Source organism: Dermacentor albipictus, chromosome 9 (assembly GCF_038994185.2).
Source record: "Dermacentor albipictus isolate Rhodes 1998 colony chromosome 9, USDA_Dalb.pri_finalv2, whole genome shotgun sequence".
Lineage (NCBI taxonomy): Eukaryota > Metazoa > Arthropoda > Arachnida > Ixodida > Ixodidae > Dermacentor > Dermacentor albipictus.
In genome coordinates this window covers 4,641,805-4,665,749 of record NC_091829.1, presented here as the reverse complement: position 1 = coordinate 4,665,749, position 23,945 = coordinate 4,641,805, and the positions used below count along the sequence as shown (strand labels likewise).

General features: G+C 46.0%; 1 protein-coding gene across 7 annotated transcripts in view; it reads left to right on the top strand.

Annotated features, from left to right (window-relative positions):
- The window catches only part of LOC135906106 (GTP-binding protein 2), a 133,904-nt gene extending 114,424 nt beyond the window's left edge, over window positions 1-19,480 (top strand). For 6 of the 7 annotated variants that reach the window (XM_065437314.2, XM_065437315.2, XM_065437312.2 and 3 more), the window contains exons 9-12: window positions 9,055-9,183; window positions 9,680-9,905; window positions 14,182-14,408; window positions 17,773-19,480. In XM_065437314.2, the coding sequence (XP_065293386.1) occupies window positions 9,055-9,183; window positions 9,680-9,905; window positions 14,182-14,396 (570 nt within the window). In that variant the 3' untranslated portion in view covers window positions 14,397-14,408; window positions 17,773-19,480. Of the gene's footprint in view, window positions 1-9,054; window positions 9,184-9,679; window positions 9,906-14,181; window positions 14,419-17,772 lie in introns of all 7 variants that reach the window. The other variant, XM_065437309.2, reaches the window with a different exon arrangement.
- The last annotated feature ends 4,465 nt before the right edge of the window (window positions 19,481-23,945 follow it).

Sequence of the window (23,945 nt, the reverse complement as noted above, 5' to 3'; positions counted from 1 at the left end):
AGCCTCCTGCCCTTAGTCAACTGGTGCTTGGACATAGAAACGCATGGGAGCGATCATATACCAACATATGTACAGATGAAGTGGTTTGTGCAATCAACTCCACCTGCTGTACGCTGCACTGATTGGTCCACATTCTCTACATCTGTCAAAGAGTACTGCGGAGACATCACTTCACCATCTGATATAGAAGACATTATTGTATCATCAATGCAGAAGACAACTAAGTTCATCAATGCACCTACATCCAGAACGGCGATTGATATTGAATATGAACGACTCCGAGCGGTCCGTCATAGAGCGGAAAGGAAGGTTAGGCGAACTCAATCGTCATTAGACCTTGTCTTATGTCGACGAGCTCAACGAAAAATACGGCGTCACCTTCAAAAAATGGGAAAGCAACAATGGAGGACCTTCTGTTCGTCTCTGGATCCTCGAAAGCCACTTTCTAGGATCTGGCAGGTAGTACGAAGCCTTCGTGCCCCTCCTCAGCAAAAACATCCTTTCCGTGCTCTAGCACTTCACCAATGTCTCACGGAAGTGCAGGTTGCCGAAGACTTCTGTAAGAGAGTAACCGGTACCGATACTTCAGCATGTCCATCATTGGATCGACCCGTGCTACCTCCTATAGATGATCGTCTTGACCTTCCTTACACGATGCCGGAATTGGAAGCTGCACTTGCTGCGTCTAGACGATCTTCTGCCCCTGGACCTGACGGTATTTCGTATACTGCTCTGTGCCACCTTGGGATGGAAGGTCGGAAAGTCCTGCTGTCATACTATAACGCCACGTGGTCATCCAGTACAGTCCCGAAGCAGTAGAAAACCAGCCGTTTGGTGGCCCTCCTAAAGCCAGGAAAATCGCCTTACGAAATGTCATCTTACCGGCCAGTAGCTTTAGCTAGCTGTGTCGGTAAGGTGATGGAACAGATGGTACTCACTAGACTAGAATGGTTCATGGAAAAGAATGAGCTTTATCCTGAAATGATGACCAGATTTAGACGTGGCCGGTCTGCAATAGATGGGGTCATTGACCTCGTGTCCACGATCGAACACGAAAAAAAGCGCCACCGACTTGTAGGAGCAGTTTTCTTAGACATAAAAGGAGCTTCTGACAATGTACTGCACGAAGCCATTCTTGATGCCCTCAGTAATTTAGGCATCGGCGGCCGTCTACATGTGGATTGCAAATTACCTAGATGGTCGTACAGTCTTCATGTCCACGAATGCTGGCGAAACGACAAGACACGCTGTGGTCCGTGGAGTGCCTCAAGGAGGAGTTCTCAGCCCGACTCTTTTCAATGTTGCCCTTATTGGCCTTGCGGAAATAATTCCTGATACAGTACGCATCAGTACCTACGCAGACGACATATGCATATGGGCATCCGCAGTCACGCGACCACAAATTCGTGCCAGATTGCAGCGAGCTGTTTCTTTAACGTCTCAGTACCTGCAGTGCCAAGGACTGCAACTGGCCCCAGACAAGTGCGCTGCGATAGCGTTCACACGGAAGCTTATGTGTTGGTATCCAATTATGATCAATGGAAATGCCATCCCATATGTCACCCACCACAAATACCTCGGCGTTGTCATTGACCGCGGTGTTTCATGGTCGAAACATGTGGCAATGTTAAAGAAAAAATTAACTGGGCTTGCTCAAGTTTTTCGCTTTCTGGCCGGTATGAAATGGGGTCCATCTGAGCATTCGCTACTCCGGCTGTACCAGGCTCTCTACGTCGGATACATTCGGTATAGCCTGCCAGTTTTATCAAGTATGAGCCCGTCATGTTTGCGTACGCTGGAAAGTGCCCAGGCGCAGATGCTGAAAACATGTCTCGGTGTTCCACGTTGCACCTCAACCTACGGAGCAATTGAGGAAGCTCGCGTCACCCCTTTACCTGTCTATCTACGATGCGAACCTCTTCGAGTATTCCTGCGACTGCTTTGCCGCCATGGACGTCATCCCTTATCGAAACTACCCGATATACGGCCGGACTCCACTTTTTCAAGAGCCGTTCAATGCCAAGCATCTGCTATACCAGCATACTTTGCCCCGGCTGACCTTCCACATATGCCCCCATGGGTAATGTCCAAAATACCGGTACGTCTATCTATTCCCGGAATTTCTAAAAAATAGCGAATACCTACCGTCGGCCTCAGACATTTATAACTTGAATATATGTCGAAAGAATATGACTCCTCGGTGAGCGTGTATACAGATGGCTCGGTCTCGTCGTATGCGTTTGGTGCGGCTTTCGTTGTGCCTGCGCATCAAGTCATTCGACGGTTTCGTCTGCATAACAAGACGACTACAACATCTACGGAATTAGTGGCAATAAGAGAGGCCGTTCAATATATTGTACGACAGCCTCCTCAAATATGGACAGTTTTCAGTGACGCAAAATCGGCTCTTCAACTACTTAGAGTGGTGTTGAAAGAAAGCGCTTATAGAGTGTTGGCTCTTCAAACTGCCGAGCTCTACACTTTAGCGCAAGAAAACAGCCACCACATCACATTTCAGTGGATCCCTAGTCACTGTGGTATCCAGGGCAACGAACTGGCCGACGCCGAAGCGAAGAAAGCACTCGAAGAACGAGAGTCACTGCTTTCAATTCCTTTTTCAAGAGCGGACGCCGACTGTCTCCTCTCCAGTGTCATCCGAAAATTGACAGCAAAGCCGGATAATCGCCACAGACGACTCCAGAGATTGGACCCCACCATGAATTTTAGGCTACCACCGAAAATTCATCGTGGTAGCCTAAAAAATTCATGGAAATTCATGGAAATTCATGGAAATTCATGGAAATTCATGGAAATTCATGGAAAATTCACCAACGAAGCTGTGCCAGTCTTCTGCACAGACTAAGGCTGGGGGTAGCGTTTACGCGCGGATACGTGCACCTCATGCGATGCACCGAGTCTCCACACTGTGAGATGTGCAATGTGACTGAGACTATAGGTCATGTGCTTTGTGACTGCCCTAAGTTTGTGGAAGAGCGTGATAGGTTGGTCAAGGACCTTACGCATCTCGACAGCGCACCGTTGTCGGAGGATATTATTTTAGGCTCTTGGCCAGACGCTCAGTCGAGTTTCAAGGCCATCAAGGCATTACTGAACTTTTTAAAAATTACGGGCCTGGACTGCAGACTTTGAGCATGCCAAATTGCTTGCCATATGTTCTACATCTTCCTTCTATCGTCATCGTCACCCATCATGCACCTCTTTCTTCCCTCTTTCTTTCCCTCTTCCCCTTCCCCCAATGCCGAGTAGCTGGCTAGAGGAATACACCTCAGGCCGACCTCTCGGCATTTCGTGTCATTAAACTTCTTTCTCTCCCTCTGGATGAAAGGGAGCAGTGTGAAATGGCGCACCACCTCTTCACGAATGAAGGCTTTGTTGCGGGGCAACTAAGAGCCATCATAAGTGTGTCCGGGGCATCCGCCAAGCTCGAAAGAGATGCGACTTGAGAAACAGTGGCGGGCAAGAACTTGTTGCTTGCGTAATTTGTCAAAGCTTTGGCAATAGGTGACTACTGCTGCGACAGTGGCAGGATTCATGGCCAGAAGCATCTCATTAGTGTCATCTTAATGACCTTGAGGATTTACTTAATCTTACATTCCTCAGTCATAGTTTTGCTTATGCAGTTGCAGAGATTGGTGACATCCTTAGTATAGCTCGTGAAATTCTCACCTGGCTGTTGCACGTGTTGGTGGAGGCATTGTTCGGTGCGAAGCATTCTTACGGCAGGTCGGCCGAATGCCTCCACAAAGGTAGTCTTAAATCCAGTCCATGTCGCAAAGGTTGCCTTGTGGTCGTGAAACCACAGGTTAGCGACATGCACTAGATAATAAATAATGTTGGTGAGCTTGGTCGGATCGTCCAGTTTGTTGTGGTTGTTCACCCATTTGTACAACAAAAGCCAGTCGTCAACGCCAGTGTCGGTGGTGCCACTGAACACAGCTCGGTCACGTTGACGAACGCCATCGCAGGTAACTGGACCAGTTGATGAAGAGGGTCGCTCACCGGCGTTGTGTGGCATGGTGGTAGCGGTAGCGGTGAGAAGAGTGCGGCTCCGGAGTTCCATGGCTGTAGCACCTCCACCAAATGCTACAAGTTTTATTTGTGGTTAGCAGAAAGCCATAGGCACAGTCACATCGGGTCAAGCAAAGAGCAGCCAAGCAGACAAAGCCAAATGCAAGTGCGAGCTGCAGCGCCGAGGCGTCCTTCCTCTTCCACTTTGGCAGACAAGCAGCAGGAGCAATTCTCGAGAGCTTCATTGTGGTTACTGTTGAATACTAAGAGTATTCAACAGTAAACCCAGGGCATGTTGCAAATCATTATTATTAGCATTAAGCCTCTATATAACATTTGCTCGTTATACCAAAATTTCATTGCATTGAAATTCGACCTTTTATGCAAATAAGTAGAGTCACCGATAGATTTTTTCTTAGGAGGAAAAGGCCGCAGTATTTTCAGAATCATCAGGAAATCGAAAAAAAGCCAATTTGAATGAGCGAAAAAAATTCATTTTGTTGAATTTGAGAGTCAGCTACTGTGGGGATGCGCGACCCTCGCGCCTCCCCTGATAGCTTGTTTTCCCGCATAGCCCCGTCTTCGTGCGGCGTTGCCGCGTGGGCCACGGTGTTGGAGTGGTACAAGCGTGGTGTGAGAGATGGCGCGAGCGTCGCGCCGCTGCGCGGTTACTTGGGTGCGGGAGAGACAAGGCGCTCTCTCTTGGGGTTCGAGACAGCACGCGGGACGGATGTGCCGCCCCGCACGTGCAGCGACCCTCTTTTCCCGGCGGGTCGGCGCGCGGCGTGGACATCCCGCGCGCGCGCGCGGCGACCCATGCTTCTGCGAGACCGCCTCGCGTGGCCGTCTTCGAACGCGCCACGATTCGCGTGACTATACACGCGAACGACCAGGCGTTGGGATCCAGCATGGGGCGAACATATTCGCTCGCTTCCAGTCGCGGTAAGTCGGACTTCTGGATTTGTCGCGCGCCCATCGGCGTGTTTTGTGGATAGCAACTCGGCTAGCAGGCATTGATCTATGAAAGGTGCAATAAATGCCCTTGTGATTGTTTGCACTACTGTGTTGTCGTTCCTTTGTCCCAAGAGTACGGTGTGAGAAACCCACATCAGACCCCACACTACGAAAGATAGTTTCATGCCGTGTCATCGATATATTTGCATAGGTGGTGTGATGCTAAGCTAGCCATGCTTTCACATCCACTTTGCCGTCACGACTGATAGTGTCGCCCGCAGTGGGATGACGCTGATTATCATGAAAAGTGTCAGCAGTGGGGAGCGAATGCTTCGATTGCTTCCCATGTCAACGCGTCTCCGAAACTCGAGGTTACGCAACCTCCGATACTAAATGCACGAAAGGACTGCACAATGCAACGCCATCTCGGCATGCCCATTCTTTGCAAATGTAGTAGATTACCTCTTAAACAGGGTGCATGCTATGTGTATGTGTTCAGCCGTGCTGACAACCACGCTATGCCACCATAGCCATTTGCAGCCACGGTTGTGCTATACAAGGAGACGCGGACCAACCGGCCCCCCACTCCACTCTCCCACCCCTGGCACACACCTAATCATGTTACCGCAAGCCCACTCCCCTCCCTCCTTTCCCCTCGCTCGTGCAGTGAGGCAGTGCTCATCAAGCCACCATCCTTCTCAGCTCACCCTCCCACACTTTTACTCGCACTCAAAGCACACAGCACGTGGGGCGCGATAAGATCTTATTGCATTTGTACTTTGCTCCATACACTGCTCCATACATACACTCCGTACACTGCTCCACCTCGGCATTCGCTCCTGCACACATGGGACACCATTTCAGAGGTGTGATCGCAAGCAGCTGCCTGTAATTCAACCATTTGACCATCTGCGTGCGCGAAATTTTTAATTTGTTGTCACGGTATTTCTTCAAGGCGGCAGTAACATTTTATTATATTGAAATAGTGTATAAACACACTTCGTTATATTTAGGTTATAAATACATGGAATTCTATGACCTATTTTCGCTGTATGTTACGCTAGCCACCTACAGTAGAACCTCGTTCATATGTTTTGGAAGAACGCAAGAAGAAGCATACAAACTGGGAAAACATACAATCCGAAGTAACTAAAAAAATTGACATACTCAACTATTGTTGACATCTACGTAATGCGAAGCATCGCGCAGAACGTTGTGGCACGAGACACCGACACCTGTCGAGATGGTAGTCCTCCGGCAATCCGAGATGTGTTTTGTTGTGTTCCTATTGCTTGCTGTTTTAAGAGGGCGAGGGCGGGGGGGGGGGGGGGGGGGCAAACCAAAACGAAATTGAGTTGGTGGGCGACGCGGTATGCTGCCAAAGCAAAACGTGATACCCAAATCGCGCTACCTGCAGCAGGGAATGGTGCCACATTTGGATTATCGCCGACTAAAAGTGTGCAGTACACTACCAATGATACTACGCACTACGCGCTGTAAAACAGATAGGTGAAGATGCTTATCACAATAGGTTTGGCGGCACTAGCTGTGGATGCGGCATGCGATGACCCGGACAAAAACTGTGTGCACTGTCGTTTTCACGTGAGACGGGTTATATACTGTTATTGACTGTGCCTTTTCTTGTTCACATGGGGTCTAGCAGCTGGAAAATGTATACAACGGCAGTCTGCAGCAAGGAGCAGAGGCACGTTTCGGTAATCGCCTATTAAATACGTACGCTACACTTTCGAAGGCACCTCGTGCTGTGAAACAGGTAGGCGAAGATGCTTATTGCAATAGGGCTGGCGGTGCTAGCTGTAAATTCCGCGTGCGACGACCCTGGAGAACATTTGCTGGTACCGAAATGAACAATTTAGTGCGCAGCGGTGTTTTCACGGGAGACAGGCGGGCGAGTATTGTGGTGAAGCTGCCGCAGCTAACAGCTATAGACTGTTGCTGATCGTGTGCGCCTCGTGCATTTTCTTGTTTACATGGGATCTAGCTGCTGGAAAACGTATCATACGATCGCAATTTGGTGATGTACTGAACATTGGTGCCGAAAAATTGTATTTTCCGGGAATGTATTAACTGGTAAAAAATGAGCGTAACTCTATGGGGTAATTTTTTGTGTTCTCAATTGCGAACGTTGGCGCTGGGAAAACGTACGTAATGAGAATGTATCAACAAGGTTCTACTGTAGTATGTATTGCACTGTAGGAACGTTTGTTTCACCTGCACCACCTGAACCAGTTCACAAGGTGCTGCACACTGCCTTTTGTTTCAGAAGGTGCAGGAAAGATGCAGGGCTGGTTCATGATTTTGCTGCATCCCCTCCACTTTCGGTGTCAACTTGGTGTAGACGTACGGATGCGAAACAGCAGCTTAGCGGATGACATGGCACAAATATGTAGGTGCCATTACAACCCCACTTATGTGCATCTGCTGTGTCTATGCTAGCGTGGGTGTATTTACGCCTCAGAAGCCGATCATACCAGCAGTTCAGGACTTCTCAAACTTATGCACTCCATGCACATTAGTCGGAAAAAACAAAATGCCTGCATTGTGTCTGCACCTTGACATTCGTTTCAAGCGTCACGCTGTGCCTGCACTGAAGAACTCAAGCTGCACAATTTCTTGTTAACTTCTCATCAACTGCCGTGAGCTGGTGCATAGTGGTGCAGGCAAATCTAATGGACCTTGTATGTTTCAGATTGGCAGTAAACTGTCTGCAGTGCTGTGTACTCTGTTTGGTTGCAAGACCAAACAGAGGCGTAGGCGCCTTTTGCCTCGTGTTCCCTGGGAGAGAAATTTCCTATGTATTGTATGTTGTTGTCAACGAATGTTATAGTTTGAAACATTAATGCATTCTCTGGCTAAATAAATGAAGTGAAATGAAAATAGCTGAATTTCGCCTTCAGGTGCAACTTCACTGCACTGCCATGATGCCACACCTGAAGGCAAAGTTCTCCACCATCCCATTCCATAATATTCCAGGGATCCCTGCCGTCTCCCCACCCCTGCATGTTGAAGCTCCCTTCTTCCCTCTTTCTTAGATGCCCACTCCCTTCCTCTTTTAGGGTCGACATTTCACGTTTTGGCTGTGGTAGTAGTTAGTGAAGGGTGCATGGTGTGTCAGGGGAACCAAAGCTCAAATCATGACAAGCTGCGCTCTATGGCAGCCGTTTACAGCTCAGCAGAAGCTAAAGATTATCAGCGTCGCCGAAGAGGTCAGGACCAGAGCTGCTAGCTGAAGATATCACAAGGTGGAGTTCTGAAAGAGACTGTTTTTTTCAAAGGCTTGAGCGTTGTTGTATGCAGTTATTAATGTGGGTTATATGTGCAGATTTGTTTTTTTCTTTCCAGAGTGTTGTATCTAGAAAATATGGTATGTGCACAATGTTAAGACATTAAAGAATGCTTAAGGAGGATGTCGCTGTGGGTTACAGAGCACAGCGGTATTCCAATTGACATCAACAGAAAGAGCAGGTGCCAAAGGAAGAGAAGCATGCAGTGTACAATTAGGTGGTGTGGTAAGGGCAAAGGAACCAGATGATACAAGGTGGGGTAAGTAGTCCTGTAGTAGGCATAATATATGATGGTGTTGATGATTTGTATGTGTGTTAGGTATCTTGAGGTGTGAGCAATATTAAGGTAATGAGGTGATTTTCGGGGTAGTCCTCTCTGTCTGTGCCTGCTATTGCTGTCTGCACTGGTGTGTCACTCAACAACAAATGAATCATGCTAGTGCAGATAAAGTACTAACAGGCTTCAGATATGTAGTGCATGATGTAGGAGGACAAAAAAAGAGAGACGATGAAGCCACTTAGCCTTCCCAATGTGTGTGCCTCAGCACGTGTGTCCCCATCTCTCTTTTTTGTTCTTGTTTATCATGCACTACATTTCTGAAATCGAGACGGACCAGCTTGCCTTAAACCACTTCAATTAAGAATTATAGTAGGGTTATGACTGACCTCTAATCATTGAGTATTGAATCAAGGCTCAAGTTGACATTGCTTCACTTGTTGTAAAACACTTACGGCTTGATGGTAATTGACAGCGGTGGCTGTGCAGATTGACGAGACCTTCCAAGTGCCTGATGTTGGTCCCGTTGTGGGTGGCCTGCTGACGCGAGGTGTACTGCGTGAAAATGATCGGCTGCTGGCAGGGCCCAGCCATGATGGCAGCTTCCATCCTGTGCGGGTCAGTGTTCCTGCAATGCTGTAGTTTCCCTGCCAGGAATGGCATCTAGTGTACCGCATAAAGTTTAAGGAGGCAAAAAGACACAAGTGCTTGTGTCTATGCTCCATTTCTTCTATCCTTGTTTCTTCTGAGCTACACTACATGCCCTTCTATGATGATCAACCAACAAGCCAACATCATCACCCTCATTCCCTTCCAGGAATAGCTGTGTCTTGAAAATTTGTTCATACCTTCAGCTTGCTGGTAAACATTCTTTTGAGATGGTGGAAGGGCTAAGAGCAGGCTTGTGCATTTTTTTGCCATTGTCTGAGGGTTCAGCCACACGTTGAGTTTCAAATTTTTGACTTCAGTATATGTTAAAAGACACTACATAGAACCAGAATTGGTACATAAATGGCATTTGGCCTTGATGCAACACCACTGATACGCTCAATTGCAAGGCTGAGTTCACAGAGCCCCTCTTATTGCTTGAGATGGGTATGACTGTGCTGTGCAGGTGGTGTCAGTGCAGCGACACCGGGTACCTTGCCGCCTGGTGCGTGCTGGGGAAAGTGCCACCCTGGCACTGGCACCCAGCGCAGGAGCCCTGCTTCGCCGAGGCACGGTGCTCTGCAGCCCGGCAGATGTGCGCCCCACAGCTACGCGCCTATTCCGAGCACGCGTGCGTGTGCTCAGCCACCCGGGACGCCTGGCAGTGGGATTCCAGGCATTGGTGCAGGCTGGTCAGTTGCCACTGTTCGTCTGTCTGGCTCCCAACTGTTTTTATGCTCTTAGCCCCTATTTAGCTTCACATCAATGGGCCTCCACGTCGCTAATCTCAGTTGCTGTTGGGTGCACGAACAGGCTTTGGAGAGAGCAGTACAGTACACTTCCGTTAATTCAGCTGTGGTTAATTCAATTTTTCAGTTAATTCGATCCCGATCAAAGGTCCCAGCTGGTGTCCATACATTTCTATGGGCAACTGTCATTATGTTGATCCTGAAATGAAACTTTGCCATATAATTTGAACCTGGCTGGTCAGTACGCATGTGCCTGACCCCAGTAATGGCAGCATCTGTCTTGGTAGCACTTATGGGGCAGTGAATGTGTGGAACAAACTTAATCTCCCTTTGGAAATGCCATCTATCAGACTCGTTTTCAACCAAGCTACTTGAATCATGGCTAAGGCAAGTTTGAACAGCTGAACTGAAACATAGGATAAAGGAAGATAGACAAGGACATTGCTGAACTGTCAACTGACTTTTGTTTTCGCACACACGGCTACATATATAGTATTATAGCACTGCACGGGCCTGATATTTTGGCCCAGGCCTGGCCTGGGCCCACTTTATGAAGCCTGACCCAGCCCGGGCCCAGCCTGGGCCTGGGTGTTCATTACTAAGCTTAGCCAGAGCCTGTGTGTGCATGATCAGGCCTGGCCCAAGCACGCTAGGGGAAATTTGTTGATGATGATTATCATTATTGGTGCCTTGGCCTTTGTAGCGGGCGATTAGACTGAAAATTTGGATGTGTACGTCTATTGAAATGTTGTTTTACCCACAGTGGTAGCATAGCAGTTAAGCTGTTATGCTGCTAAGCTCTATGACGCGGGTTAAATTTCTGGCCACAGCGGCCGCTTTTCGATGGGAGCAAAAACACTTGTGTATTTAGATTTAGGTGCACATTTAAGAACTCCAGGTGGTCATAATTAATCCGGTCCCCACTATGGCGTGTCTCGTAAAAATATCGTTATTTTGGCACATAATACGCCAGAATATAAGTGAAATGCTGCTTATGCGGTACATGAAAACTCATTATAATAAAAGTATAGCGACAATAAAACATAGCAAAAGAACTTTTCTAAAGCAAGGAGTACAAGTAACAGGAAAAAGTAGATAGAAGCAAACCCAGGGCAATCTCTCTACTGCTCTTGTCTACACTTCACCTTGTAAACAGTAATGGTTACACAGATTCTTAAAAGAGCATCTTGATTAGTAATTTGTTGCAGCAAGGTAAAGAAAGCTTAAGGTGCAGGGAAGGATTGGAACAATATAGTGGGTCATCCCCTCCAGCGCTTTCTAGTGGGTCGTCCTCCTGCACAATTTTGCTCATGAAGCCTGCTCGCGCTCAGTGTCCGTGCTCTGCCTAGACTGTTGCCGCTGCGCTGCTCCTAGTCTGATCAAATAAACACCTTAACAATATATTTTTTATTAATCATATTGTTACGGAAACGAAGGATTAAGAACTGGAGACTATTTACAAAGAATATCTGCAGTGCTGGCCAGTTCAGTCGACAGCTCGAGAGCCAGAGAACGTTCGTCTTCGTCAGGGTGCCTGCGTGCATCGTCCACAAGAAACACGCAATATGCATGTATCATTATCCCCGGCAGCAGAAGCACCGCATCGGTGTGTCTAAATATCGGTGTTAACAGGAGAGTAATATGGTTTGAGGCTTGCGACATGCACAACGTCAGTGGAATTTGGGGCAGATAAGGCACTGGTAATGACTGGGGCGATTTCGTACGTAACTGGAGTCACAGCACGCAGCACTCTATATGGGCCTGTATACCGAGACAGGAGTTTTTCTGATAGGCCAATGTGACAAATCGGGGATCACAGGAGTACCAGAGATCCAGGCGAAAAGCGGACGCCTCTGTGTTGGCTATGATACTAACGCTGTTGCTTCTCTTGCGAGGTCAGGAGGCGAGCGCGGGCAATTTCGTGTGCTTGGGCTGCCCTGGTGATGGCATCAAGTGCATACTCGCTGGTCTCTTCTGCGGCAGATGGAAGGGATGCGTCCAGTGGCAGTGTGGGTTCTCGGCCAAACAACAGAAAGAACGGGGAATAAGTGGCAGTGTCGTGACACGAAGAATCATATGCAAAAGTGACATAGGGTAGGGCGAAGTCCCAATCAGTATGGTCGGATGAGACATACTTTGCAAGCATGTCTGTTAGGGTGCGATTCAGACGCTCCGTGAGACCATTAGTCTGTGGATGGTAAGACGCAGTCAGCTTGTGCTTGGTTGAGCAGGACTGCAGGATGTCGGCGATGACTTTACAAAGAAATGTTCGACCACGGTCAGTGAGCAGTTGGTGTGGAGCATCATGCTGCAAAATTATGTCGCATAAAAGAATATCGGCGACATCTGTGGCGCAGCTTGTTGGAAGCACTCTGGTGATGGCATAGCACGTGGCGTAATCTGTCGCCACAGCGACCCACTTGTTTCCAGATGTGGATAAAGGGAAAAGGCCAAATAAGTCCAAGCCAACGCGAAAGAACGGCTCCAAAGGAATATCGAGTGGTTGAAGGCACCTGGCAGGGAGCGTCGATGGTGTTTTTCAGCACTGGCATTTCTTACACGCCGCAGCATATTTCCGGACGGAGTGGGCAAGGTTTGGCTAAAAAAAGCATCAGTGAATCCGGTCATAGGTGCAAGAGACGCCAAGGTGACCTGCCATTGGTAAATCGTGAAGTTCTTAGAGAACAGCTGACAGGAGGTGCTTAGGAATGACAAGGAGTAGGGCAGGACCATTGGGGTGTACATTGCAGTGGTACACCATCCAGGAGAACACACAGGTGAAAGGGCGAATCAGAAAGTGAAGATTCCAAGCCATCACTGATGGTGCACAAGGTGGCATCACGGCGTTGCTCGTCTGCAACGTGTAGCAGCTGAGAAACGGAGAAAATGCAAGCGTCGGCATCGGGGTCAGGGTTGGTGGGTGGTTTGTCCACTGGATAGCGTGATAAACGGTGTGCGTTTTGATGTAATCGGCCCGACTTGTAAACTATTGCATAGGAATATTCTTGCAGCCGCAGAGCCCACAAGCTGACCGATAGGATCCTTCAGTGAGGAAAGCTAGCACGGTGTATGTACCCAGCACCTGACCCTGCTGGTGCTGGGCCAAGACAGTGCTGATACCGTGACCACTGGCATTGGTACTCACCTCTGTAGGAGAAAACGGGTCAAAGTGGGCCAGTATAGGTGGTGTGGTGAGAATGTTGATCAGGTGGGAAAATGCAGCAGTTTGAGCGGGGCCCCATGTAAATGACACGTCCTTCCTTCATTCGATCATGAGGTTTTCATAGTGGAAACCATTGACTACCACTTTCATTCTTGCTCTGTAACTGTGGAAACAAAAAGCCTGATGGTGCACAGGTATACTGTAGGCGAAAATTTTACAGCCTTTCCACTTGAAGAGGAGTGGAAAGTGAAAAGCAACAGAGAGGAAAGTGCACTGTGTGCCCTATCATGTTTTTGTTTGCTTGCAAGCAAAGGGGTGTGGTGAAGTTCTCTTGTGACCCTGGCACTGCCATCAACTGTTTCAGTGAATGCTGCTGATGATGATAACAAAGCTTGTTGCATTTCAATGGTGTAAAACCCTAATAAAGCATACATGCAAGCGGACTTCTTTATTGCCACAAATGTGCTCCCTAGTTAGTTTTAGCTTATGGTGTTGCTTGAAAGTGGCTTCTTGTACATTGCTACAGTTGTCTTATTTTCCACCGAAATCGCTGCTGTAAAGAAGTGTGCCTTGACATATTTGAAATCTCTACGTCTAATGCTAGCCAGGTATGTTTTCCGCGTCATGGATAAAAGAATCACTGAACAAAATGTTATTACCAAGCTGAGCAGTTGCAGATGATGAGCACATCAGGTACATTTGGTATCAGCACATTTGGTATCACATTTGGTATTGGGAACATTTGGCACATTTGGCATCACATTTGGTATCAGCACATTTGGTAGTACTAGTACCAGTACCCCCTTTTGGGAGGCAAATTTGCAATAGGTCTATACATTGTTTATTGTTGGCCATAATGCTGCCCAGGCACTAGCACAAGTGAAAAGCCTCATGGCGCTTTGGTGAAGGCATGCCATGGAGCAGCACGACTGTTTACCATGCCAGCTGTGATGAGGGACTGGGATAGCCATTATTTCACACGCCAGTCTGCATGTGGCAGCGTTTGTGACAGCTCTGTCTATGAGTGCTCACAGCGGTTGTCGTCTGTTTATGCAGGCAATGTGCAGCAGGCTGCTGTAGTGGTGGGTGTGCGTGGGGGAAGCAGTGCGAGCCTTGGGGTCACTGACCGGGGGGTGCTTCTATTCAAGTTTGTGCGACAGCCTGAGTGCCTGCGGCCAGGTAGCCGCCTGCTCTTCCACCAAGGGCAGGCACGAGGCATTGGTTGTGTCCTTCAGGTGTACCCGCTGCACGTCCCAGCTGCCCTGCACTGAGCTCAACAGAAGGTCTGCCAAGGCATGCCCTCTATTGCCATCTTAGTGCTGTTTTTGAGAAAGGTTTCTTTAAGGGTGTGTGAACATTCGAAAATGTTTAATGCCAAATTCCTGATATTCTAAGTCTAAAATGTTATTTTCATATAGTTATGGAATAATCTATGCTAACATGTGGGTGATTGACAAATGGATTTGAAACAAGTAGCCATTGTGCCTTTGCCAAATGGAGGATCAGTGGACCACCAAATTGGACTTAGCTAGTGTGATTGTGAAGATGTACAAAAGATTTGCATCATGCTCGGAAACCATTAGAAAATTATTTCATGGCTATTTACATACCTGCCAACGCTCAAATTTTTTATAATGTGTACAAATTTGAACCCATTCTATGATATGAAAAATAGATTCTGTTTGCCAAAACATTTTAAAAGTGTCGAAGGATGGGACAGCACAGATTGCAAAATATGCATACAGAGAAATAAATTGTGATAATACCTGTGCCTTCTTTATGGTCTCTGAGATCGAGTGGTGCATGCTGCCTGATCTCAAAGGTGTGCTGCCAGCTCTCAAGCAAGTTTATTCAAATGCATTCCTGAAGGTGGCAAAATCGGCAAATGCAATGTCTCTGGAAACACCACGGTTATCTTCTAAATACATTGCGTTTCTTTTCAGTCTCTGCTGTTCCTATCTTCCCATTTAATAAAGTGGTGCATATGTATCCCACAATAGGTGCATGCTCAGAGCAAACCTTTAGAAAATGCGTGCTCCTCCCCCCCACCCGGCATAGCCACACCTTTGTTACAATTTTTAACGTTAACAGGTTGGCAGATATGTATTTATGTTTCAGTGCCTTATCCGATTCATACTTGATTTCGTGTCATCTTTATTCAATTCATATTCAACCTGGTCTAAGAAGTGCTATATTTGCACATTCCAATAAACTTTTAATGCAAGACTTGTAACGAAGACTTATGTTACTGGAACAAGCTTGATTTAACAGCTCCAGTTACTTTAGTGGTGGGTCCCGCATTGGTCACACGAACACTACAATCGAGCGTTCTTTCCCACCTGCTGACATGAAAAGGAGGACTGAAGCACCTGCCAAGTAGTAATTACTCGTGCCTGTCACCTTATTCGATTGGCATTGTCACCACTGTCTCCTAGCTTTGCACTCTGTCTTGCACACTACAGCCTTCACAAGGTTAGATTGAAACATGTTTTGTTCTGGACCACCATGAGAGCACCTGTAACAATGTGTGCAGGCACTGCAGAGCTTACTGAATGCCTTCACAGTTTGTGCAATTGTTCAGTTTGAGCGATCATCACAGTACAGTCGAACCCCATTATAACAAAGTGGCATCTAACACAAAAATACCTTTGGTATAAGCATATACAATTGGCTTCCGTTATTTCCACTGCTGTTCATTTGATTTTTTTTATTAATTTGATCCCAACTAACATTCGCAGCCAGTGCCCATGCATTCCTATAAGCCCCAAACTTTCGTTATTTCAATCCTAATATTGGCCTTTGCCAGATAATTCGAACTTGACCAGTCGGCATGCACAAGCCTGACCCCTATGTTGACCCCAATAGCGACCCCTTTCGTGGCAGTATTTGTCTTAGCTTAGGGGACAGTGAATGTGTCGAACACACATCATTTTCTGCCATAAATACTTATTTTTGACCTGTCCTAGGAAGATTTTCAAGCAGTAACCATAGCTTACCCCCCCTCCCCCCCGCCCCCCCAATGCCTGATTATATATTTACCCAATCTTAATGGGCACCTTTTGTTCCTTTTCTTAAAAAAAAATTTGGCCAATAATTGCTTGCAAGGTGCAATCGGATACAAAACCAAACTGCCGTAGTGGCATTCGTATGCTTTACCGCATAACCCACATGTACTGAAACAAAGCTATGAAAGTAGTCGCCATTGTGCAATGCACATTATACCCTTGCCCCTTTTGTTTTACTAAAGGAATCTGGTGTGCGTTAGATTTCTACATAGCTTAGCAGATTTAATGTCCTTTCTGCATTAGTTTTCTGCTTTGGGCACATTTAAAGTGGGCACACGTTTGATTCAGGAGCATGTTAGAATCGGCAAATACTGCTAAATGAAGCAGCAGCGTGCTCTGCCTTTCTTTTTTTTCCGTATCCTACCCCTTCAGGGTAGAATTAACATAAATCAACCGTATTCATTACACAATGACCGTGGGGAAAAATATTTTAAGCTTTCTTTATTATATCCGATAAGTTGTTATATCCACGATCATTCTGTTGAGGTTCAACTGTAACTGGTGCACATTTTCACATGAAAGTTTTAAGTGTTTGCACATCGCTTCAAGCTTTCTACATAGTACATGATGCATAATGGTGGAAGCAATGCTTGACTGCTGCACTGGTGCTTTGTAAGACAGCTGACTGAAATGGCTGCAGTGTTGGCAAGAATAGTGTGGGTGGGCAGCATTTCAGAGCACCACTCAGGCTTTGGACACTTTCTCTGTTCAGTTTTAATTTTTCTTGTGCCACACATCAGGATCAGAATTACTGCTGCTATTGTGACTACATTATGATGTCACACAGACCTTTATTTAATAGTTCTGGATGCAGCGAGATACTTAATTAAAATGTAGTGATTTCTGTTTTCTTTACCTGTGCAGGAAATGTTCTATGTTGTGAAATAGTATCATGGAAGAGCTTTCAGTAAAAATTCAGGGGACATAAGCACAACTTAAATGATTAGGTACAAGAATAGCCCATTGCCTTTGGCATTGTTAAGAGAGACACGCTAAGTACCTACCTATGTCACCGCTCATATATTTTTTACATTGGTGGGCATTATTTGACTTGTAAGTAGCATGCCTTTCTGTTCAGACTATATCTGTATTCGATGTAAGGTCTACATGCAAGGTCTACCTGGCACGCATGAAATTCTACATAGTACCAGTTGGGGTGGATGTCTTCCAAAAAAAAAGCACTCATAGCTGTGAACTGATAATCAGATCGATTTGTGTTGACTCTTCCTAATTAAGTTTATCACTTTATTCAACCTTATACTAAGATTCCAGCTGGCAGCCACTCATGTGCATAAGAAGTGTATTCTGTTATACAACTCACAAAAATGACATGCCTCGGTTAAATTAAAGTGTGTGCACACACATACATGGTCAAAACATGTTGGCAGGCTAGTTGGTTAAAATCCATTTTTTATTTTCTATGTGAGGCACCCAGCCACCAAGTTGACGGCTGCTGAGATGACACCGTGTCTGTCTGTCTGCCAGGCTAACACTCGTACCATAATGAATTTTGTGCAATGTTTTAACTCTAAATGTTCAAATGTGTGCTCATAAAACCTGTTATTTTCTTGCAAAAATGCAGGTGCTGATAATAGTGCGAGGCAGAGCAGTGGTGGCTGTCATTGGAGTTACTGTTCACACAGTGTCAAACAATGCAACTGCAGACCTATGTGCATGTCGGCCTAGCAGCAAAGGATACAAGCAGAAGATCATTGCAAAGCCCTTGGTGGCTAACATAGCCACAAGGGTGCAGTACTGCTGAGGAGAGTGGTAACATGTCACATCTCTCTGGGCTTTCCTGCAACAATTCTGTTCTCACCAAAAATGTCAAGGGGAACAGTGCCTCCTTGCCCTAGAAAGCACATAAACCATCAAGTTGCATCTGCACATTTAATTGTGGTGTGCTCTTTCCCTACCTTCTTGCTGCAGAATATGTTCCCCAACATTTTGGAAATGTGTAGAGACTTCTTAGCTGTCCTGTTCATTTGAATGCTGATGAGACATTATTGTGGTGTGTAAGACTTGAAGTGCAGTAATGCTGCTAAATGCATTTCGGCTTGAGCACATTGCATGGTGCTGATGCACAGGAATATGGATTGAAGCACACAATATTGAATGCCATGGTCAAAGTCATCGCCCTGGCTGCACAAGGCTGTGACGTGAAGGCTCGCTGGTGTGCACACCAGTGGCATCCACCTGACATTGCTGACCTGTATATGTGGCAATACTGTGGAAACACCATCACGAAGTGGCCCTCATTTGTTGCTGACCAACATGGTCCGGCATCGCCATCACTTTTCACACAGCCTGTTGAAGTGCTTTTCACATACTCATAAGCCATTGTGATTCTTCACAAATGCCCACAATGTGGGAGGAACTCCTGTTTCAGTTTTAACCTTTTAGTGTTTTAGTGAGACTGTCTTTGCTGAACACATTTCTGCATGGCCTTGCTTAGAGGCTTGTGATCTTGTTTTTGAACCTAATTTGATCAGTATCACATGTGCAAGAAATGGCACCATGCTAGTCATTGCAAGTGCAAAGACCCAGCCTCATGTTGCTAAAGACTTCACAGTGGAGAGAAACGCATGAAAAGTTGGAAAGTGAATAAATACTGTTCTATTGTTATGCACTTTTGTCGTGTGACCTTAGCTTAAGTACACTGTTGTTGGAAAAAAAGGGAGCCGAGTGCCTTTTGCAAACCATAACCTTTCATGCCTTGTAGCTGCTGTCTTGTGATATATTCTTCCTGTGTCACAATCACAGTAATTTCACTGGTTAGTGTACCATTCATATTCGTAGCCAGTTGTAACCACCAGAGAGAGCTGAAAATCATCACTAATCGACCACTGATCAGCTGTGTTCACCTGGTAGATAACCAACTGAGTTAGATGAAACTGGAAACCACACAGGAAACCCACATGGGTTCCATTAAAAAAAAAAAAGAAGATAAAAAGCGAAAGAAAAAAGAGAAGCTCTGCAATGGGCAAGAAAACTGTCCCGTCCAAGAGTCTTAAAATTTTATGTACTGGCAAACATTTTTCAGACATCTCTGTGCAAATGTGCAAGAAGAGAGAGTAACAACTGTCTCTTCTTGTACATTTTAACAGGTCATATGACGTGCAAACACTCCAGTAAAGCATTTCACATGTAACTATGACTTATACTGCAGCCATACTCGTGGCCCAACACTTTATCTTTCATGTTTTAGCAGTTTAAATATTGAACTTTGTTTCTGCTACAGTCTTATTAGCTTACTTCAATAAAATTGGAGTTGATATGTTTGATCTCAATCCATGCCCTTTTCATGTTTCTGTGCTGCCCCATGCCGCACGCCATGAGAAATGTTTTGGAACGGTGCCGGGGCTTTCACTGGTTGATTTGTGTACCTGCGCCCATGTTGAGTGTGCGTCGGTTGTGCATTTCGTGGATCACGGGTATTCATGAATGGCTTCTCCGGGTCAGCATTTAATTCCTGGAAGCTATGTAGCACTCGCCGACTACTGGGTGAGCAGGCCTCAGTGCGTTGTGCTAGCAGTGCGGCCAATAAACGCACGCCAAGTTCCATCTGCCAATGCGGCTGTCTTGGAGTTTGTTGTCACTAATGTCTGCTCTTGCACCTCGCTTTTTGCATAGTGCAGTCCACTTATAACGATACCACATAATATGAGTTATAACGATACCACATAACGATGAGTCGACTTCACAGTATCGACTTATGCATTAGGGCTATGAGAAAAAAAAAACATATATAACAATATTTTATTCACCGCATGTCAAATATGGCGATCGAAATTCTGCCGTTGGGCAGTGTTTTCTTGCCAGTTGTTTTTCTCACCAATTTGTTATGTTGCAAAAGTCACATACAAAGATGTATTTACAATATGTACAAGAGGGACAACGATGCATAAACAAGGTGGCTGTCGAGACCGATTCCACCTATACATGTCAAATTGTCTTCTTCTGACTGGCGCCACTTTTGGTTGCTCCATAACAATGTGTTGCGGTTTATGTTTTCTTATACGCTCCAGGAATGTCTAAAAAAGCCTCATGTAAAGGACTCCTTTCTTTTCTGGATATTTCAATGCACTAAGTAAGAACAAATAAGTTATTGTTCAGGTGTCTATCGATTTTGAAGCCATTCTGAAGCTCTCCCAATACCCCATTATGTTCTGCCCATGCTTGCAGTTTTAATTTAATCGCCTGTATTGCTGAACTGTATATTACCTATGTAATGGTCGGCGGTCTATATGAGTGAATTCTATCTTTATCTCCCTTACCTTTATAAATTAAATTCATTCTACTTTGTTGCCAACTGTGTGGTATTCATCTATACTTTAAACTTTTTTCTACTGCTTAACAGAGCTGCCGTACCTTTTTAGTCCTAGTTCATTAATCAGCCTAATGGGAACCTTGTCAAACCCTGTGGCTGTTCGCATAGGAATTTTCTCTTCGCCTTTCTTCCAGTTCAAATTTGTCAGCACCAGCTCATTTCCAATCTGGTTCTCGTTTTTTTTTTTTTTCCCACAGAAATCACCTCGCCACTGCCTTGAAATGATTTGCCTGTTATTTTTTCAGATACAATTTAATGCCGTGTCCCCTTCCTGTTTGTTTCCATCTTCGTCAAGGATATGTTGTGCTATTGTTCCAGACTTCCCGCCTAATAAGTTTATGTGGTTCCAAAATATTTGAGGTGCGGCCTTCTTTTTCTCGCGTATTTCTGACAACCAATGTTCACTTTCACCTTTTAGCTTTGCTTGAACCAGTATTATTAGAACCATAGATTTTTTTTCCCGGTACATGTCCCATTTTTTTGGCTACTTCACTCTGTGGCAACTGCACTTTTTTTGCCTGCCTGTACTCTCGGTATGCTTTCTGTCATCCGGCAATCACTTCTCATATCTCCCTGTTTCACCAGCATTTTGATTTTTTTTCTTTCTGATGGGCATGTTGCTTCTCTCCCCGTATTTCTGTCATAATGACACTTAGAAGCTCAATATATTCCCACTCTTTGGTTGGCAATTTGCCAAGTTCTTTCTCCACTCTTGTGATTATATTTGTTATTTGTTCTGCGTTCAGATTCGGACTGACCATTCTTGGCTCCTTGCTCTCTTTCCCAATTACATATCCCATTTTCAAAATGATGCGTTTATGGTCACTCCGTATGCTGCTATACCCTTCCTTGTCAATGACCATTTCTCTCAACTTATCATAAGTTCCTTCTGTCATCAGACAGTAAACAATAGTCGATTGCCAGTTACCACGTCCCACGTGGTTTGCCCATCACACTTAGGCCCTTTATTCACGATAATGAGGTTATGTTGCTCACAAAGATCTAGCATTGACTTCCTGCTGTTGCCGGTTTAGCCACGTAGATCCTGTATGCGGGCAATCATGTCACCTAATCGGATGAGTTCAGCACCATTCCCGAAACCCTTAATATCAGCACTCAGGCATTCCACTAACTCTTGATTCTTCTCTCTGCAATTATTTCCGGTCCACAAATACATTACACGTAGCCAAGTTTTCTTCCCATTCATTGTGCGTGATAACCAAAGATATGCTCTTGACATTTTGAATTTACTCTTTTCCGTAATGTGGAAAGTTGGACTAGTTGGCGATTAATCATCATACCTTGCTGGTGAAGCAGCGCACTGACACGGACACAGTGAAGACACACAAGAAAAAACGACACTCACTGCACTCGCAACTATTTTATTTCAGAACACATACTTCATATCTTTGATGCCTGAAGGTGCGCAGGTATATAAATATGAAGTGTGTGTTCTGAAGTATGTGTTCTCTTTTCCACTTGGCTCCATGATGGATGAGCATTCCGACTCCCTTTCTTTCCAATTTAGTTCTGTTGCACCCTTCCCAGACATATTTCTCAATCACCTTAGAGGCTCTTTCCAGTCTGTCACTGCATACACCCCTATTTCCTCTCTATTTAACTGCTCCTCAATCTCTACCCTGCGTGTTTATCTAGCCTATTGCATGACGAGCTCTCTTCTTTTATGTTTTCCTCAATTTTCTGTTATTGACGGCAGTGTTAGGCTGACGTTCCCCTAGGGGACCTTCTTCATTACTATCTACGCTGGCCTCCTGAGTTCCCGTGGGCCCCCCCAGAAAAGTAACTGCGCTACCAGCGAGTTGCTAGCCCAAGCCTGTGATTGATGTGGATCTTGTCTCATTGAAACCACCATATCTTATCACTGTTTACTTGTATCACTGCTTACTTGTACAATGTCGAAAGCTTTCTCTCGGCTCAATCTCCATATAGCCTCATTTGCAGCCACAACAGTGGATGCAGAGAGGCAAGCGCCATCTGGTGGTGCTGCAAGGAACCCAGCAGTGCGCACTTTTCACTGTGATTGGTTGAATTGTCTATCAACGGCGACAAATAAATCGCAGGGTTTCTTTTACAGCGTTGCCGTAAAATATCAAGGATATCTGCAAAAATGCTAGAATGAGAAGCATGTACAGCTTACCTTATTAACTCAGCCAGGTTAGGTGACTATGTGTCATCGCCTCATTTCAAAACTTTAAGAAAACCACTGTGTTAATGTATATGTGCATTCCTTCCTGTCTTCATCATCATATTTCGTCACTTTTTTGTCCCATTTTTCTTTTACTATGTGCAGAGTAGCAGGCCAGAGCATGCTAGCTCAGACCGACCTCTAATAATTTATCTCCCTCTCATAGGCGATGCCAATAAATTGTCATGACCATCACCGAAACAGCAGCGCACACATGCATGCTTTGCTAGGGTAACCACAGATAGCATTCTACCAAGGGCGAGAACTAGAAATCACGGGGCCGAACTTCCCAAATGACTTGTCGCAGGCCTGTGAGTCTGCCGCCGCGATTAATCGCTGGCACACAGCGGACAATCGGCCCATCTGCTGTTTTTGTGGTCTTCCCGAACACGTTGCACGCCTGTGCAGCCACCATCCACTTTATCCTCGTGACGACCCACGCTCATCTGCGTACGACTAAAGCCACTCTATCCACGCGCCACCGCCGCTTTTGTCGGCGGAAACGTGGAAACCTGGTCGGCGGAAATGTGGATGAAGGGGTTCTACGTGCTACCATCCGTTCTCTTACTCTACAGACCGCGAATTACAACTTCCTGTCCAAGCCTTCGACCAGCTCTTTGACCGCCGTTCTCCGCCTCTCCCCATCATTGCTCGCTGTTCCCTATGCATCGACATCCTTCTACCGCTGACATGGAAGACTAAGTGGCACAGTTCCTGAGGCAAGAACTGCGTCATCATCGCCAAGCTAGCCCTCTCCTTTCGCTTTTCCAGCCATTATTGATGTCGCTGTTGAAGGTGTCTCTGCTTGCCCTTATTGACACGGTTGCTGCCATATCCGTAATTGCCAAAAACTATGCCGCTCAATACGAAAAGTCATGATGCCTTTCTTCGGTCAATTACACCACACGGCCACAGCACAGCACATCCAGCCGGTGGCTGCGTGTACTGCCGGACTTGAAATTCAAGGAGGGCTCTACATGGTCGATTTCATCGTTCATCTCCACTGCTCCCACGATAGTATTTTAGGTTGGAACTTTCTCTCCCATCACCAAGCTGTTATTGACTGCTCTCGTGCTGAAGTCGTCTTCGCTTGGCAATGCCATATCTCGCAACGTTTTGCTTTCCTGCACCAAGTTGTCCAGGTGCCTCCGCATGCATCCGTTCTGAAACCTGTATCCTGTTCCGTTCTCTCCAACTCTACCGTACCCTTCACGCCTTC